Here is an 18,098-nt window from a genome sequence, read left to right as displayed (position 1 = left end):
ACCAAGGAGGACGTCAAATCCGACACACATCCCAATATGCCGAGAAGGATGTCAGAGTGTAATACCCAAAAATGTGCAAATTCAATGGTTGAATGTGGGACTCGCGAGGAGTGTGAATTTTGTCTTCTTTTATCCATTGCTCAGATGGATAATCGAAAACCGTGGATATAGATCTCGTCGAGATGATTTTATTTTGCCACCTAACGTCCCATTTGGACACTCGATGAATCTGTAGCGAGCCCAACGAATATAGATCGTTTGATAGGAGAGAAAGAAAAAAGATAAGGCTGGGGATCGGTGACCACCCCAATTCCACCCATTTCGTCGAACTCCACCTGCCCCCACCAACAACCCTAGCCCGCCGCTTGACCGTCGTCGCCCGAACGTCATCGGTGCATCACCAGTGGAGGCTACCAACCGGGGTGAAAGGATCTTAATGTTGCCTAAAGGATAGTGAATAGGCATTAAAAAAACTTCATCTCCTGGTTCAATAGTTAACCTAAACTTGCAGTAGAAATAAACTAACGGATTTTTCATAAGTGAAAAGATATAAATATGCTAGGCTCAACTAGTACACTAGCCCTCTATAACAAAGTGAAGGATTACAATCCTAGGGTGACAAAGATTCAATTCAATTCTAGCAAGATATGCAAGTAAGCTCGAGAACTAATTGGATGTTCCGATCCACTGATCGGATATTCCGATACAAGAGAAAAACTAGAAAGAATATCAAGAAATCAACTTAATGTGAATACATATGAGCATATAAGCAATTGAATCAATGTATTGCACAAATGTAAAGAGATACAGAACAAATGATTTGTTACGGAAGTTCGGGTGTCCACCGATACCCTACGTCTCCGTTGAGGGGCTCGATCGCACTTGAGTCGGATCTCTTTCAACATTTTTCCTCCCAATATTGCACAATGCACTCCTCGTCTCTTATTATGGCCAACTCTTTCTCCACTTCAGAGATGGTGAGTTTTGCATCCAATCCTAGGCCTCCTTACAATCTTCACTTGAGGAGATCACCGGTAATCCACCATCAAACCATCAAGGAGACGGTGGTCTCCAAGAGTAAAAAGCTCCCGAATGCATGCTTTGAACTATGCTGAATGCTCAACCGCACGCAACTAATGCACTAAGTACGGGCTACCAAAGCACCACACACGCATCTCACACCTCTCTCTATACTCACTAAGCCACAAAGGCTTTAGATATCACAAATCAACCTTTGAGTGAGAGAGAAATGGAGCACTTAAAGGTGGAACATAAGGTTACAACACCTCTCAAGCATTTGTTGGCACCAGCAAAGCAACTTCCAACCCCTCAATGAGTTGCCCCCACGCAAGGAGGGCAAGGGGTCTAAAAACCCAAACTCTAAAAATTAGTCGTTGGACAGATTCTGCACTGATCAAAACTTCTGATCCTATGAATCATAACTGTCGGATATGGGACACAACTCACACCCAGACCTGATAAAAAGCACATATCGAAACTTCCGATCCCCTAATCGGAACTTCCAACACATCAGAGCTTTGATGGGAACTTCCTACATATCGGAACTTGGATTGGAATTTTTGATCCTCGCAGCATGGAACACAACTTTCCACACATCAGAACTTCGGATGCATGGATCAAAACTCCCGACCCCGACCCGATAGAATGACCTTTGCAAATTCCTAAGGTTCTGATCCAATCAGAACTTCCAATCTTTACATCAGAACTTTCGATGCTTTTCACATAGCAACCCGAGAACTCCAACTTTGCAAATATCGGACTATCCGATCCCCGACCCCAATCAGAACATCCGATACTCACATTGAAACATCTGCTACTAAAGATACTTTTGCCTGATAAAAGCTCTCCTGGAATATTCAAAACAACTAATTATTATCCTTCCACACATCTTACTAAGCTCAATCACCCAAGATTAAATTAGATGCCACATGGCACACACCAAACACCACTAAGGCTTGGCCAAAGCACTCTCCACCACAAAGGCCGACCGCGACAAAAAAAAAATATTAAGTCTAAATCACTATTTAGATACCTCGAACACCTAAGCCAACTTTAGTCATATTCCCACCTACGCACTAAGCATATGGTATGAGCACTTGACAGCATATAACAATTGAGATACGTATCTGGAAGCCCCTCTTGATAGTGCGGCTATCTAACATATAACCTGGTCTCCCACCAAGCTCTTTGAGTCCAACAAAACTAGAAAACATATTCTAGTTATATCTTTGCCTTGAGCCACCACGTTGGACTTAACGAACGCATAATCTAAGTCCCGATGCTTTTCATTTCTCTTCTAATCTTGTCATCAACTCCACTTGATCTTGATGATAATGATCATCCTCGCTTTCCATCTCGATCCTCTCTTCATATCCAGAAACTTGATGAAGTTTACTTGATGGCTTCCCATGCACCAAGCATACATGACTTCTCTATTCACATCATCTTCATCTGGTTCACTACCAATGTATGAACCACAAGCATCAAATACACAAGTTATTCACAAAGCTTGTCTTAATCTTTCTCTTCCAACTTAGCATATTGAATATCTCAAATCAACACCTGCCTTTATATGGAACCTAACCCCAACTCACCCTTAAGTGCATAGTACATGGATTAGTCTATAAAAACTTAATTGGCAATCTGATACTTTTAGTCACTTGATTTTTCACAAGTGATTTAGCATTCACGCTTATTGTCAATCTTCTTGAGTCCACCCTCGATCTCTGAGGTCTTTTTTCACTTCAACTTCTTCTTCATCACATAAGCATCACCTAGAGCTCAATAACCTCGATGCATCTCTTTTGATCTCATAGCATTCCTCAGCGAATCCATACTTTATCACTTATGCATCACCTATGGAATCAATCTACAAATAATTCTCAATATAATTGTCAGTTTATAGGTATTGTCACTAATGAAAAGAAGAAGGAAGAAGGGGGAGGAGAGGGAAGAGGAAGAAGAAAGGGAAGGGGGAATAACAAGAAGGGAGAAGGACGAGGAATTTCACGACTTCATCAGATTTCATCGTCGATTTGTGATTCTGCTCCAAAGGTGACTACGTCATAGTCCTTAGATGCTTGTGATAGTTGGGATCAATTGATCTTGTCATCGGATTAGAGTTTTGATGATCCGTTTAGCGTGCAGTGAGTTAATTTGAAATTGAGACCTAATTAGTGTCGAAATCGATCGTATGGTTAGAAGAAAAGTTGTAGGCATCGTCGATAACTTTATGTTGACATTGGTCTTTCTCTTTTTGGTTGAACCTCTTATGAGTTTTTGTTAAAGTGGTGTTGTTGTCTTACGAGAGTTAGTATGCACGTAGTTGTTTTGCTCTTTGGTCTTTGACCCCATTAGAGGAAGTTCTCATTCGATGTCTTTCAAGATAAGTGGTAGAAGTCTTTCAGTAAACCCCAATTGTCGTGTTTGCAGAGTTTTTGGGCGTAGGAGCGTGTGTATTTTTTTTACTTATGCTGTTGAGACATCTTGGTGCTAATTGTGCACTTATTCAAATGGTGCCACTTCGGGTCCCTGTTAGTGTCCGTCTTCATCGCTGGTGAGACCATCCCTAACCATATTCCCTTTATTTATGTTCCTTTCCTGATTTCCCTCACCGTTCTCATTCCCTTTATTTTCTCTCATCTCCAACAGCTTTCATTCGAAGGGATTCATGAAGGAAAAGGAGAGAGAATCTCGTCCTAGAGAGAATGGCCTTGGGAATCCCTTCGTGATAAAAACCGTGAAGGAAAACCGTTGGAGCACTGAAAGGAACGAAAATCCCTTCATGAAGGGATTCTCGTCTGTGAAGGGACTCCCTTGGGGATGGTCTGAAGGCAAATAAATGTAGTGAATGGTTACACTTTAACCTATTATTTGGTTGCATCTGTCCTTTTAATTGCAAAGCACACAATTAATATGATAAACTGAATATGAGATTGTTACCCTATTTTTTAAGTTTACTCGATTCTTGAATTGTGAAGTGTAGGAAGTGAGATATGCCGCTTGCAGTTGTTCATTATTATAGTATACTATTTTTGAAGTACTATGCATATCTTGCAAGTTATGTTGTTGACTATGCATGAAGCATGTGATACATATGCATTGGAAATTTTGTCAAGAAGGGGTACGGTACACAACCTTACTTTTTCGGGAAGGGATAAGGGTGAGAAAGAGCATGACATGTGCATACATATATATCCATATGATATTCCGCAATTTGATCGCATTAATGTCTTACTCACGTTGCAAGGAAATCTTTAATTTTTCTTTTAGATGATGCTTTCGTGATGAATCAAGCTGGATGATGTCAACTTATTAATGTTGTCGTTGGTTTTACTTAGCTATATTTCTAGATGTTGATAACCTGTTAAGTTTCTAATTTTTCATTTAAAGATGATTTGTTAATCAACTGTAGGTAAATAACTTGTTAAAATAAATTCATTTACTGAGATATTCAAATCTCACTATTTCTATCTTTCCGGTTGTACCTTTAGGTGATGGCGAGCATGCAGAATAGGTGGCTGCACGTCATTTGCACCATCACTCCTATCTTTTTTTTTTAGATTTGTTGTGTTGTCAGTTAGCGACTCTTAGCTTTTTAATGTATGCTTGCTTCCGTTATGGCTTGGATGAATGATCGAGACATGTTTCTCGTTTGCTAGAATGTTATATGCTGCTGGTGTGATAATCTATAAATTGTTATCTCTCCTTATGTGTGTTGATGCCAGTTATACATTTAGTTTCAAAAGAGGTGTTGCCGAATTTTTTTTAAGGTTCGACAATTTTGTTAGTTAGTTTGGTAGTACTTCAGACTTGTGGTGGTATCCGAGGTGTTACACAGAGTCACCATCATCGCCAGAGAAGGCCAGGAGGAGCCTTATTTCCATCTGCGGTTGCTTCATCAATGACACCCCCACATGAGGCCTGGAACTCCGCTGCCTGGTCCGTACGGCGACTAAACCCTAGGAGTAGTAGAACTTAACACTAGCTACCCTATATACAAAACAACCCAGTGAAGATCGGCCCCCTTCTAATGCTAGCGAGGTCATCACCGGAGCCATCAGAGGCGAGGGGTAGAAGAAATCGCTGGCGAAGCTCAGGCGTCGGCCTGCTTTTTCACCTCCATTACTGTAGCAGAGGGGATGGGAAAGTTATATACTCTAGCTTAGAGCTATTCATGTCACCAACAATTTGCAGTGCTAGACTGTTACTAATGAAATGGGCAAAGCAAGACATACGGCCTGGTCAAAAGGAAGATAAAATAAACATTGGTCAACAAGATCCTACCCGATTCTATATTATATACATTTTCCTATTTTTATGTATTCCAAGAGAGGCATGATTTTTTATTTGGTTATTTAGAACCGAATTTATTACTAGATATCTATTTTATACTTGAATGGAACTAAAATTTTGATTCCCTGTCATTTGGACTATTCTATTCTATAATTATAATGTTACAAAGTTATCAATCATGTCATTACAAGTCATTTATGCTATGAAATAGTAAAAATGAATAAATGATCAAAATAATTTAATTTTTTCAAACCTTAATATCTAAAATAGGTACTACCTTGTATTTACCTTGGAACTTGGATCGAAATATATGACACTACAAAATATTGAAATCTTTTACAGAATGAGAATCTGTTTGTTTTTTATTATGATTCTAACAATTTAGATTTTGACTCTTATAATCTAGATTCTATAATGTTAGAATCTGAATTGTGCAATCTAAGACACATAGCTATTGATTATTATAATCTCCCTCCTCCTCTACATACTCACTTTCTTCAACAGGTCCTGATTTTTAGCCACGATGCATCGCCTGTCCATCACCTTCGCCTCCAGCTCCTCCAAATCCAGTAGTGCATCCCATTCTCGTCCATCTTAGCACTCTGATTCTTCACCACTGCCTCAAACTTATGAATATCCGCAGTGAAGGTCTCCTTCTCCACCTCTTGTGCCTTCCACCGCAAGGGGCCCAAGGTGAGCTTAATCGCCTTCGTCTCCAGTTCCTAGGCCTCCTTCTCCAAGGGCTTTAAGAGCGAAGCGAGTGAGCTTGTAAGGGCAATCAAGCATGCAGAGGACGTGAAGTTCATCCTTGAACCCAGCCTCCTTCTCCAAGACAGGGAAGTGGAGGCACCCGAGGAGATGGTGGAGAGCGACCAAGATGTCATGGGCAAAGAGGAGGGCGATCGTGCCCACGTCGATGGAGGAGGGTCGGCTATCACAAAGGCTAGCAACGTTGAAGTCATGATGGAAAAAGGCGAGATCAAGATTGCTTGTGCGAATGACATTAGGCTCTAGCGATAGGGTGCCCTCAAACCACTGTGGAGAACGACGATACAGGTGACGAAGAAAACCGCACGATGAAGAAATGGAGAAAAAAACAAATATTAAATTTGTAATGATAATAGTAAATAAATATATACTATAATACACAATCTAGAATAATCTCTCTTTTTTCTAGATTATGAATTATAATACACAATCCAGAATCCCCTCTGCCTCCAAGTTATAAAATCTAAATTATAGAATCAATCTATTCTGATTTTTTTTTTTAAAAGTTCATGATTCTATCCTATATGACCACGACTCGGTGCGCAATTCTACCACAATTATACTAGCTGATACGATTTGAGCAGTAAACACAATCTCATGTGATATGCATCCATTGGTGAACACCAATCATTCGTTCCAGACACGGTAACAATCATTCACCAGACCAATAGCATCGGTTCCACCACAAGGATAGTCAACAGGATTTTTCGAACTGTCCTAAACGTTAAAAACATCTCAAATACAGACAGCAGTCACGAAGTTACTACAGTACATAGCGATTGCCCAATTACATACAGTGCCATCCTTTTCATCATTGCACAGCACACTGAGCTACTCAGAAAAGACAGTTTTATGTCCCCGCAAAGAAAAACTAGGGCAAAATTTCTCTACTCTTGTTAGTACTTCAGTTAACAGTGCAATCAGATGTGACATACCTGCAGTGCACACAAACTACTCAAGTAGATTTATGATAACGCGTTTCCGATCACTAAGACCAACCCAAATGAACCAACTGGGTAAGTCTCCACCAGCCCCCACAACAAACCCACCCAAGCACAACAGACATCGAAGCTCACATAAATTAGTAAATTACAAGATGCTATAAGCTCCTCCAGACTTTTGTGTACAGTTTAAATTTACGGTCACGCAACAGAAGAGCCTCAAGGAAGCTTGTAATTAAGAGCATGTGACCTCCACAAGTCATCTGCATACAGGATGTTGCAAGGAAAACAAATTAGTTTTTAAAATATAAATTCAACAACTGCATGCATTGTTCACACAGTATAACCAAAACAAAAGAGAAGGGAAGATCCCATCAAGCAGCTATTTGCTCGGCGTAGCTATTATGGCATATTATTGGTATGCATCCTTCGTTAACTGATATCAAAAAGCATAACACTTTAACCGCCTCATAATCGCACATCAAACATCCCAACAAGATTGCTGCACCCTCAGCTTCTCACTAATGTTCACGCCAATCATCTGATTCCAATAACCAGAACGCCATGACAAGTTTGTTTGGATCACACGTAGAGGACATGTTTCCAACACAGCAACTAAACATTACAATCATACCAACATATTACTACTAAGACTAACAATAAATAACACACAATGTGCACAGTACCCCAAACCCACATTTTCCTAACGTTACATAAGTAAAATGCAATTATCCACCTTATCACACCCACTTTATCAACAGAACAAGAGAAATCTCAATTTCTGCAAAAGTCTTCTAAAACTCAACGTAAATTTAAACATAAAAAAAAAGAACAGTGTACCATTGCTGAACTTTTCTGAACTCTGTCAGTACAGGATAGATGTTTTCAAAGGCAGTGTATGTCTCCTCTCTCACCTGGAAAAAAAGGAGTATGAAATGAATAAAAAAGAGAAGCAAATCGCAGTATATTAAGCATACAGAAGAAAAGTACTGCTAACCTTTGCTCCAGTCAAAACAATTTTGCCTGAAACAAAAATCAAAAGAACAATCTTTGGTTGCTTCATCCGATAGATCAGGCCAGGAAAGAGTTCTGGTTCATACTGTAAAACAAAATGCAAAATATCATAACTAAATAATGATACCCAGAAATGGGCAAAAATTTACTGTGATGCTAAAAGAAACATAGAATCATTCCACATACACTTGAGAAAGCACCATGTGAATATGCAAGGCCCTCAAGCCTAATTGGAAACTTGACATCACAAGAGCCAACAATATTCTGAATCTTGAAGTCCTGGAATGGCACCATAACTCAGTAACTGTCTCACAAAATGAAAATTGCAGAAAGCACGGGTGAATTTAGACAAGTATGAAGTATGAAAATAATTACCTTAAATTTAGCTGGAAAACCAAGTTTCTGAATAATGCGAGCATACTGGAAATAAGGACTAATGTTAGAATTCAGAAACCTCTCAGCAAACTAGATCCAACTTAAATAAAATGGTATCAAGCGATATGACACCTTTCTTGCTGCAAGCTTAGATTGTTGTTCACTCTTCGCTCCAGTACAGACCTGGTGATACAAAATTCAATGTTGCTTGCTTCAGCATTATAGACAAGTATGATGAATGGATACAAGATTGTAGTTATACATGAAAGCAATGCAACTCTAACAAATGTACATGGTAAAGGAAACTTCCTTCTTTTGGAAAAAAGAATATTGGTGCACCACTGCATTTCATGTCCATGATGACAACCACGAAAGTCTACTTTAAAGAAGATATTAATCCAAATAAAATATCAAGTAAACACCCACCGTCAAATATCATTCAATAAAAAATATTTAATCTATTATAGGTTAGAGGGTAACAACACTATTTTCTGATGCTTGATGACTGAGAGAATTAAACTAGGACAAACCAACAACCACAGAAAGATGACTACTTATTCTATTTTAGTATTTTAGATAACAAAGAACTACGGCAACAAAACAAGTAAAAGATCAGATTAAATTTCATGTAGGTGCTAAGTGCGATTAGAGTTTTGATGTTCACAAATTTAACAAGGGCAAATCATGCCACCAAAAGCATTTTAACAGACAAAAAACATGCACATCCTTGAAACGTTGACAGTACAGGAGGTTCAAACCATACCATTTTACCCGATGCAAATATCAGTGCTGTGGTTTTGGGTTCTCTTATTCTCATGATAACTGCAGCAAAACGCTGTTTACAAAGAGAGAAGTCAACAGACCATATATCGTAAGAGAGAGAAAGGTTACAATGTTACAAAACATATAACTGACAAAAAGCATAGTAATCATGTTCCTAAATTCTACTCAAGTGCAGCATATATTTTATATCTTGACATTTGTTTCATTTAGTGCACATGCTTCATTGAAGTAAATTTTAGAGCTCAATGACTTAGATACAGTTTTAAGTATTACAATATAAGGAAAGTACAAACTCTTTCTTACTTCAAGCTTTTACGTGATAATTGTAAATACTGCAATCATTAGAAGTCCAAAGTGGAAGCAAGTCACATATAAGATAAGTTTAGAACTTCTTTGGCAAGGAATATTGTGGTTATTCACAGGACAAGTTGGGCATCAGTACGCATCCTGTCCTAAATTAACCACACACAACTCTCTGAATGCCAGTTACCCAAGACGACATGGATAAGACAGTACTCAACTCATATTCCATTAGCCACTGGCACAAAACTACTTACACCCATGGACAAAGGTTGCACATTGTTAATAAGGATCGACACATGCAGAATTGTCATACCACTGGAACATTCATACTTACATACAATATCACATGTTCTAGATAAAACCTCTAGGAAATGCAGTACCCAGAGCAAACCAAATGCTCTTGCATAGCTATTGCTTTGAGGTCATCATTGTACCTTCGGGTTATATTCCGCATTGCGTGCTTGCAAAGCTATTGCTTTGAGGTCTAGTTTACAATCCAAATTAACTGTTGACACGATATTCCTGTCATCAAAAGAAATGACAGTATACGTCAAACAAGCCATGATAGAAGCACTGCAACATAAATGAATTCTCATTCTGTAAATTATGCAGAAACACAGGATTCGCCCACAATCAATGCATACCATTAAGCATAACAATATATTCATGGATCAAGCCGGATATCATATTATACTTTGATCAAGTTGGCATACATTTGTCAGCAAAAATATAAGATGTTTTTCATGGATTGAGTTGGTAAAAATTATGCATGGCATTCTTAACAAGTCGTACCAAAAGTGAGTTAGTGTGTATTATTATTTGTTCTTCACAACATGTACATTTCATACAAAAAGTTAAACCATTAACCAGGATAACCTAGTTAACATTACAAATGTTACAGCAGTACTAATCAATGGTCACACAAAAGTTATACTAGCATTCTTCTTTCTGCGGCACGCTTGTGTTTGCACTACAGTTTGACTCTCAGTTTTCTCTTATCCTCCCTTCCCAAATTCACAGATCTTATAACTGAAATCATCACTTAACAATTGCCCCTAGAACCCGCAATATCTTAATCAGATCTAGGTCATTCCGCAGCTCCCAGCACCAGCAAGTGGAGCAGCATCGCGACACAAACTAACCACTCCACCTCACTCAGACACACCCCCCGCAGCCAAGACCCCCCGAGGCCGCCTCCAGACACTCGAAATCCCGATGAGCCATCCGCCCCGCGACCCAAGACGTACGGGATCTCTCGTCCAGGCAAGACGCCACAGATCCGGGACTTACTGGAGAGTGGGGACGATGCCGGAGGGGTGCTTGGACAGATCCACCGGCTGGCTGCCCTCCAGCCCCGCCTCGGCCATCCGAATCCCTGCCCCAAAATCCTGCACCCAAACCCGACGGCTCCTTGCCCAAAATCAGGGCCGATCCAGGCCAAATCGAGGCCGAAATGGGCGGGAAGGATCGCGCGGGTCGCGAGCTCGAGGGGGGAGTTCGAAATTTTGGGTCTTTTATAGAGATCGGGATCGGGGTTGGAGAGGAGGGGAAGAAATGGGAGGGGAGCTAGGGTTATCTATCTCGCGAGAGGGAGGGGCGGCGTGAGAGAGAGAGGGTGGTGGTGGATGGATGCGTGCGGGTGTTGGGTTGTATCGCTGGACGGGGAGCAGGCGGTGGATGGCTTTTATAGGTGGAGCTGGATGACCGGCTGTGGCCGGTCAGGGTGATGTGTGGTGTTCGGAATTGCGGAGGTCTACAAGTACGTGTGCTTTTGTTCCCAAACTCTGACATGCGGGGTATAGTTGTTAGTGGGGCCCAATTGTCGGTGAGTAGATGGACTTGGCAGACGGGTGTGAATCCTTTCTAGCCGGGTCCGGGTGCGAAATGATGCTTCGATTTGTCTCCATACGAAGCACATGAAAGACAAGCTAAAATTTTGCAAGACAAATCAAGGCTTATATTATGAAAATAAGATCGTTCAAAAAAATTATGAAAATAGGGTGGCTGACTTATCGGAACTAGTGGCATCAAACCAAACGGTGCTTAAATCTTGTTAAAGTTACAAGTTATGGTAAACCAAGCTCCGCTTGTGACCATCAAAATTAGATAGGTCCTACGTACTCGAATCCAAAGCTTTTGTTCGAATTCCGTACTGAGCGGTAGGAAGTAGAACAGTATCAGGTTGGCGTAACAGGCAAAAATTTAAAAATAAGTATCATGTGTTATCATATTTGCTATAATAGATAATAAAGCGACGTATTTGTAAATTTAACATATGTATTCGGCATTTTAAATAGCGAAAACCCGATTTTGATATGCTATGCACCAAAAAACGATGGGTCTACTTGTATTCGGATCTCAGGTGGCGACTACAAGTCGGCTCTGCTGTGTGTTGCTTTCGTCGCTCACATCGTATTTTGTCGTGTGTCAGTTCGTGCCATCTCTCTGTATAGAGTGTAGTACCTATTAGTAATAGGGGGCTAAATAAAGTGAAGTAGCACAACTTTGTTTTATTAGAACACGAGCGAATAAATAAAGAATAAAACTTGATTGAGTGTGTATCATTTCGGGTCATATCTCTGCATAGAGTGCAGTATCTATTGGTGATAATAGGGCTGAATAGAGTGCAGTAACATAACTTTGTTTTATCAGGGTATGAATGAATAAACAAATAAATAAACTGGAGGAGTGAGTGTGTGTAAATTCGTTTCAACACAATTTTGTCGATATTTTTTATTATTAATTTAGTGTATTTGTGTGTGTAACTTTTTAGTGAAGTAACGTTGAGAGGATACAAATTCTAATTTGTCGAACAATAATAGTTGTAAACTACGATTATCATATAATCCGATATAGAAGTTACATACGTTGATAAAATTATATAGGATATAAGGTTTTTCATCGTTACGTGAATGTATCCTAACCATAAAGAGATAACGACAATAAACGTTGGCATGTATAGTACGTTTAAAGAATAACTTAATAGTGTACCACTGTTAAACCTAACATGTATTAGAGAATAAAAATAGACTGAGTTATAATAGATGTTCTCTACTGAATGCACTCAGGATATTTCCCTTTCGCAGGGCATCGGGGCCCTCTGTTTTAGCGCGACGGGTCCTCTCCCGCTTCCTTTCCCTCTCTGCTTCGCGTGCCTTAGCCGCGGTGCGCTCCTTCACTGCCTTTCTCATACGCTCCTCCTCCTGACGCTTGAGCCATAGTTCCTCCTGTTGTTGCTCATACTCCCAGCGTTCGTACGTTTCCCTCCTCCACCGTATGCTCATGTCAACCCATCATTTTTTATGCTCATTTTTCTCCATGTCCAGTTATTCCATGTAGTCACAGATAGGTAGAGCAGACTAGACAAGTGAAACAAGAGGGAAGACAGTGCATGAAATCATACGAAAAGTGCCATATGAGTTATATATATTGTTACACCGGTAGATACTTGTATAGTTTATATCGAGACTTGTCGTACTGGTAGTTGGCACATATGAAGAAGCGTAGGCCATAGGTGTAGGATATATGATAGGACTCATGAAACCTAAAAGGGTTGCCACAGAAGTACATCAACAGTTTGACCCCTAGAGGATTAAAAACCCACAATATTTCTTGGATGAGCTTGGTGGAGCTGAGGAAGATATTGCAGTTAAGAGAGCTGAGGAATGAATGGTATATCCATGGATGGGGGGGGGTTATTTATGGATTGCGTGCATGGGTTTGGCTGGGGACTAGAGCATATGATTCCCTGTGAAAGCTGAAAAAGTTGTGACATTGATGCTTGGCAGAAATTCCCTATGAAAGTTGTTGCTTGATGTGATCATTTTATTATAGAAAAGTTCAGCAATAAGTTATTGTTGCCTCTATATGGAGGCATATAATCCTATGAAAGCATTCCCTGTGAAAACTGTTGATTTTGAGTGGTGAAGTAACATCTATCCCTTCAATCTTAATCCAAAGTCAAAGCCTGCTTTAAGCATTCGTCCTAAAGCAAGCAATATTTGTGTGTTGAACGGTTCATACAATCATATGGTTGATGTTAGAGCTGCAATTAATGTTAGTCGCCAAGGTGCTGGTGATACAACCTCAATCTATGCCAGTCAATAAGGTGTTCGTGCTACAACATTAGTCGTAAGAGGACATTAGCATAAGCATTGGTGTGTCTAAATCCTGAGTCAGGACAGAGGTGTTGTGGCAGGGAAAAATTTGTGCATGAGTCAATATTGCAGTGCCTTATATTGATAAAGGGCATCAGATACTCTGGTAAACTCATTAACGGGTGTAATTGCAGAGTTAGTGAAAAATATGTGCATGAATCAATGTTACAGTGTGATGAGGTGATGAGTCCCTATTGTTTGATAATTGACCTAAAGTGATATTATGGTGGAGATGGATTAATCATCTGCATGCACTAAAGTGCATTCGTGAGTACGTGAGCTAGTCCGGTGAAATGATACTTAATTAGCTTTATAAGTAATGATTTTCATATGTTGGAAAGAATTATGTTTGGATAGTATGTTAACATCACATTGATTAGACATAAAGTTCGCAAATAATTCATAACATAGCATGTTAATATAAAACACTAAATATATACCCATCGAACTGAACTAATGAAATTGAAAGGTAAACAAAATAAATAGTCTTGTCTAGCATTTGCATAGTTCATAGTGCATATACGTTGAATATCTAGATCATCTCAAGATGGTAGAGGAAAGTGGCGACGCAAATTAGCAGAAAAATGCCAGCTATGCCAGTCAATGCTATATGGGTAAGATGGTTATCGTATCTGAGATGGTAATAAGAAATTGTAAGGATGAGTACCAGCAAATACACCATCATTTCTAAGGTCATCAATGTCCTTTGGAGATGGATGTCTCGGAAGGAGAGGTCATTGTGGCATGAAATTGTCACCGTCGTCATCATCTTGAGCTATCATGGTAGTAGCATGTCTTATTTCCTTGTCGGTTGTACGCCATCTCGATGTGGTGCGTGAACGTCCTCTTGCAGTGTTCCTTGAACCTTCTCATGTATTGCTGCTGGAACACCGAGGCATTGGGGGTATGAAATCATCATCCTCATCGTTCTCATCATTTTCTGGATGAGTAGTAGAGGGTGCCGTTGTACCCCTTAGGTTTGTGGACCGTCGTCATCTTCTACCCCGAACCTGGCATGACACCCCCACCAAAGAGCATATACATCTTCAAGAAGTTTTTGATGTCTTTATTGATCAAATGTGCATCTTCCAGGAACGCCTAAAGTAAAAGAAGAGTATTCGAATCAATGGAAAAAATATAAGTAGGGTGACCACATAGAAAATTACGAACGTGAATATGGGATGCATATTGGTCGGGCAATATCACTATCGTTCTTTGTCTCCTAGAGAAACCTAGAACAGAAGGATGGTTGGCTACTTCGTACACCCTGAGATACGTTTGATGCTACTCGTGCAAGAGGGCCCTAAAGTCCTTAGTGGTTACATGATGGAGCGGATTGGTTAACGTGGAACAGAAGGATCTTACATGCAATTTGGCCATGGCTTGGATTAGATTGATCTCCTTGAAGGGATCATCCTTTCCTTTACGCACAACCTGCAATGAGGTATTAAGTGCTATATGGATTATTGTAGGTGTCCGTAGAAAGCCTATACTTGAAGATTCCGCCATAGATTTATTGATCCTTCACTGAAACGTTATGCCTCTGTATCAAAGCACTAATCTTTGATTATTTAAGAAACATTAAATAAGTATTGAATATCTTAATTAATATGTAACAAAGCTTAATAAATAACTAACAAATAAGTTATGTGCCAGAATTTTTTGAAAAATATTACATAAATTAATAATAATTAAATTAACAATATAATGAATAATACATAATAGGAATGAATTTGATAATAAAGTCAATAATATATGTGTTAACAAGTACAAGTGCACCGAACAACTGTACTATCAACTCAACGACGATGACGCCACACGAAATCCCTAAGAGTGTACTTGTCTGGTGGTTGTGGCCCTCATCCCAGCAGCCTGTGCTGGGCCCTACCAAGTGTTCTCTTACTCGTCATCATCATTGTCGTGCCCTATGGGACCCCCATCAAACCTGTATCCTGCCCCGCTGACTCTGCCCTGCATGTACCAAGAAGAAGGATACTCATGCGGCGGTGTGGACATCCTTTGAACGTGCTCCGATGAAGTCCAGTGTGCCAAAGGCTCGCCCTGCTGGTACCACTATGAACCCTCACGTGCCTCGAGATATAGGAGGTACTGTGCGCTGAGGAGGTCGGTGAAGCTTGCGGCTTGCATTGCAGTAGTCCAGTCAAAATCATGCGTGAAGCTCTAGTTAGGCATCTACTGCATGCAGTCAACAACATCCTCGTGATGAGTCAATGCTGCAAGCGGAGGTGTCAGCGTAGTTTGAGGATGTAGTGTCTACCGTGGGGCCTGTGTACCTAGTGTACACTGCTCGGGTGCAGGAGCCTGCGTGCACTCCTCGTCCTCAACAGAGAAACGTGACACATAATGTTCCAAAGCTGAAGGTGACTCTCGTGACTGTGCCCAAATGGGTTTATCCCGAGCACTGGACGAGCACCTGCTGTGGGAGGCACGTGATAGGTCCATGGTAGGTAGGTCATACCTCCTCCAACGTGGGACACAACCACCTAGACCATGTATAGCAGACAGGAAGCGGGACCCTCTCATCCGTATGTAGTCCTAGAGAGGGTTCTGATCCCTTCACGTTAATGACCCGCTTGTTTCCCCACAAATTTGCTCCTCATGCGTATGCATCGCGTACGCCTCTTCGGTCTGTATAAGATGATGGTCGTGTTAGTAATACAGAAGTTTAACCAATAAAAATTGTTATAAGTACCGCATCACTTACTACAATATGAAGAAGGCGGGCACGATCCTTGGAGAAGGGTCTAGGGGCCGGCTCTACAGGTCCGTTGAGTAAGGTGGCACGAGTGCACAGATGGTACCACGAAATATACTCCCAGTACGTAGCATCGCCGTATTGTTCAGCAGGAATGGCGACATCCGCTGTGGCTAACTCCATCCACCTCTGTACGTGCTCAGCATTCACGGATGCCCAGTCCCGCATGCCTCCCCCTGTGTGCTCCTCCTGTACGTGACATAAACAGTTATAATTTATTAACATGGATCACCTAAGGTACTACTACTACCTACAATAACACACTTACTCGTACGCCCGACCGACGTCTCATAGGGGAGGTACTGGCACCACCTGTCAGTACTCGAACTGCCTCTGTACACACTCAGGACAATATACTTCCACGTTGTTCATATACAACAAGAAGTATTTGGTCATCCATAAGTCTATGTCGCACCAATAATATGATGCAGTGAGCCCTCCAGTTGCAATTTCGGTCACTCTTGGCATACGCCATGGATCCCACTCCATGAGATCAGCACTGAGGATGTCCAGATCACTGATCATCCGGGAGTAGCTACCATGGTCTTGCTGCTGACTCCATCTCAGTCTAGCATGCATCCACCGATACTCTATTGTAGGTCTCATACCATCTACAGTACCATCAAAGATGGGGACTGGATAATAGCTCTTGAGCACCTAAGGCCGACAAGTCGGGAGGTACTCCCAACTCTATAGCTGTAATAGGTGTAGACAGCTTGTAATAGATCCATTCTTCTTTGATTACTGGGTTTCATCACATAATCCTCTATAGATAGCAACCAGCATAGCAGATCTCTAACTGTAAGATGTCAATTCATAAGGATGTGATGAGAGCTGACTCGCTAACCATGCAATATGAGGGACAACTTAATCGTCTGCCGTGTTCCAGAACATGATACCTCCCAACAAGATGTCCAAGTACACCTCAGAGTGCTTTATAATTGTAGCCTCATCTGCATCCGGTGGGTATGTAATGAACTATGGCTGCCCATGAATTGAAAATATGGAGAAGCCAACATCCTTCTTGTCATATTGCACACCAAACCTACAAGATGCAGAGGGTTAATGAAGCTTGATAGCATTACACTATTTGAAGTGCATTACATAACAAATAATTACCTACCCTCAATGTAACACTTCCACTGCTCCTTAGCTGGTCGCAAAACTACTAAGAGGCACCCTGATTGGCACCCCGATTAGCATGACCATGTCCTTTAATGTGATGACCATCTCGCCAAAAGGAAAGTGGAATGTGTGTGTCTCAGGATGCCACCAGTCGATGAGACCTGTGAGCAGTGGCTCCTCAATTAATGGGAGAGGTGTCCTACCACTGCCCGCCATGGGAGCTTCGGCCATTATGAGAGCGAAAGGTAGTAGTCCTGCCCGTGCAAGTGTATCACATCCCAAAATGCTAATAATGTAATTAGACATGTATAATCATCATCGCATGTGCTTGCACATGTTTGTCTATCAAAAACCAGTTAAATATGTCACAAACACCTTAGAGATGGTTTAGAGAACTTAGGAAAATCTCAACATACCTCAGAGAAATAACAGAATAGAAGTAAGATGATGAGGGAAGACTTAGAAAAATTTCAGCAAAAGAACCCCCTCGCGGTCTGACCGGTGTCACTCGCGGTCAAACCGCCAGGTGCGCTGCCATGT

At 40.8% G+C, this 18,098-nt stretch overlaps 1 protein-coding gene across 1 annotated transcript; it reads right to left on the bottom strand.

The window, feature by feature from the left end:
- Positions 1-6,775: 6,775 nt before the first annotated feature.
- LOC133912984 (TATA-box-binding protein 2) lies at positions 6,776-11,158 on the bottom strand. Its single transcript, XM_062355999.1, has 9 exons — positions 10,791-11,158; positions 9,935-10,022; positions 9,178-9,249; positions 8,547-8,597; positions 8,415-8,459; positions 8,226-8,318; positions 8,023-8,124; positions 7,866-7,939; positions 6,776-7,288 (listed from the first exon to the last, which is right to left on the bottom strand). Coding segments are annotated over exons 1-9 (603 nt in total). The 5' UTR covers positions 10,868-11,158; the 3' UTR covers positions 6,776-7,287.
- Positions 11,159-18,098: the final 6,940 nt, after the last annotated feature.

This window comes from Phragmites australis, chromosome 3, assembly GCF_958298935.1.
Source record: "Phragmites australis chromosome 3, lpPhrAust1.1, whole genome shotgun sequence".
Classification (NCBI taxonomy): Eukaryota; Viridiplantae; Streptophyta; class Magnoliopsida; order Poales; family Poaceae; genus Phragmites; species Phragmites australis.
The sequence above is the reverse complement of the archived record's forward strand: the minus strand, read 5'-3'. Positions and strand labels throughout refer to the sequence as shown.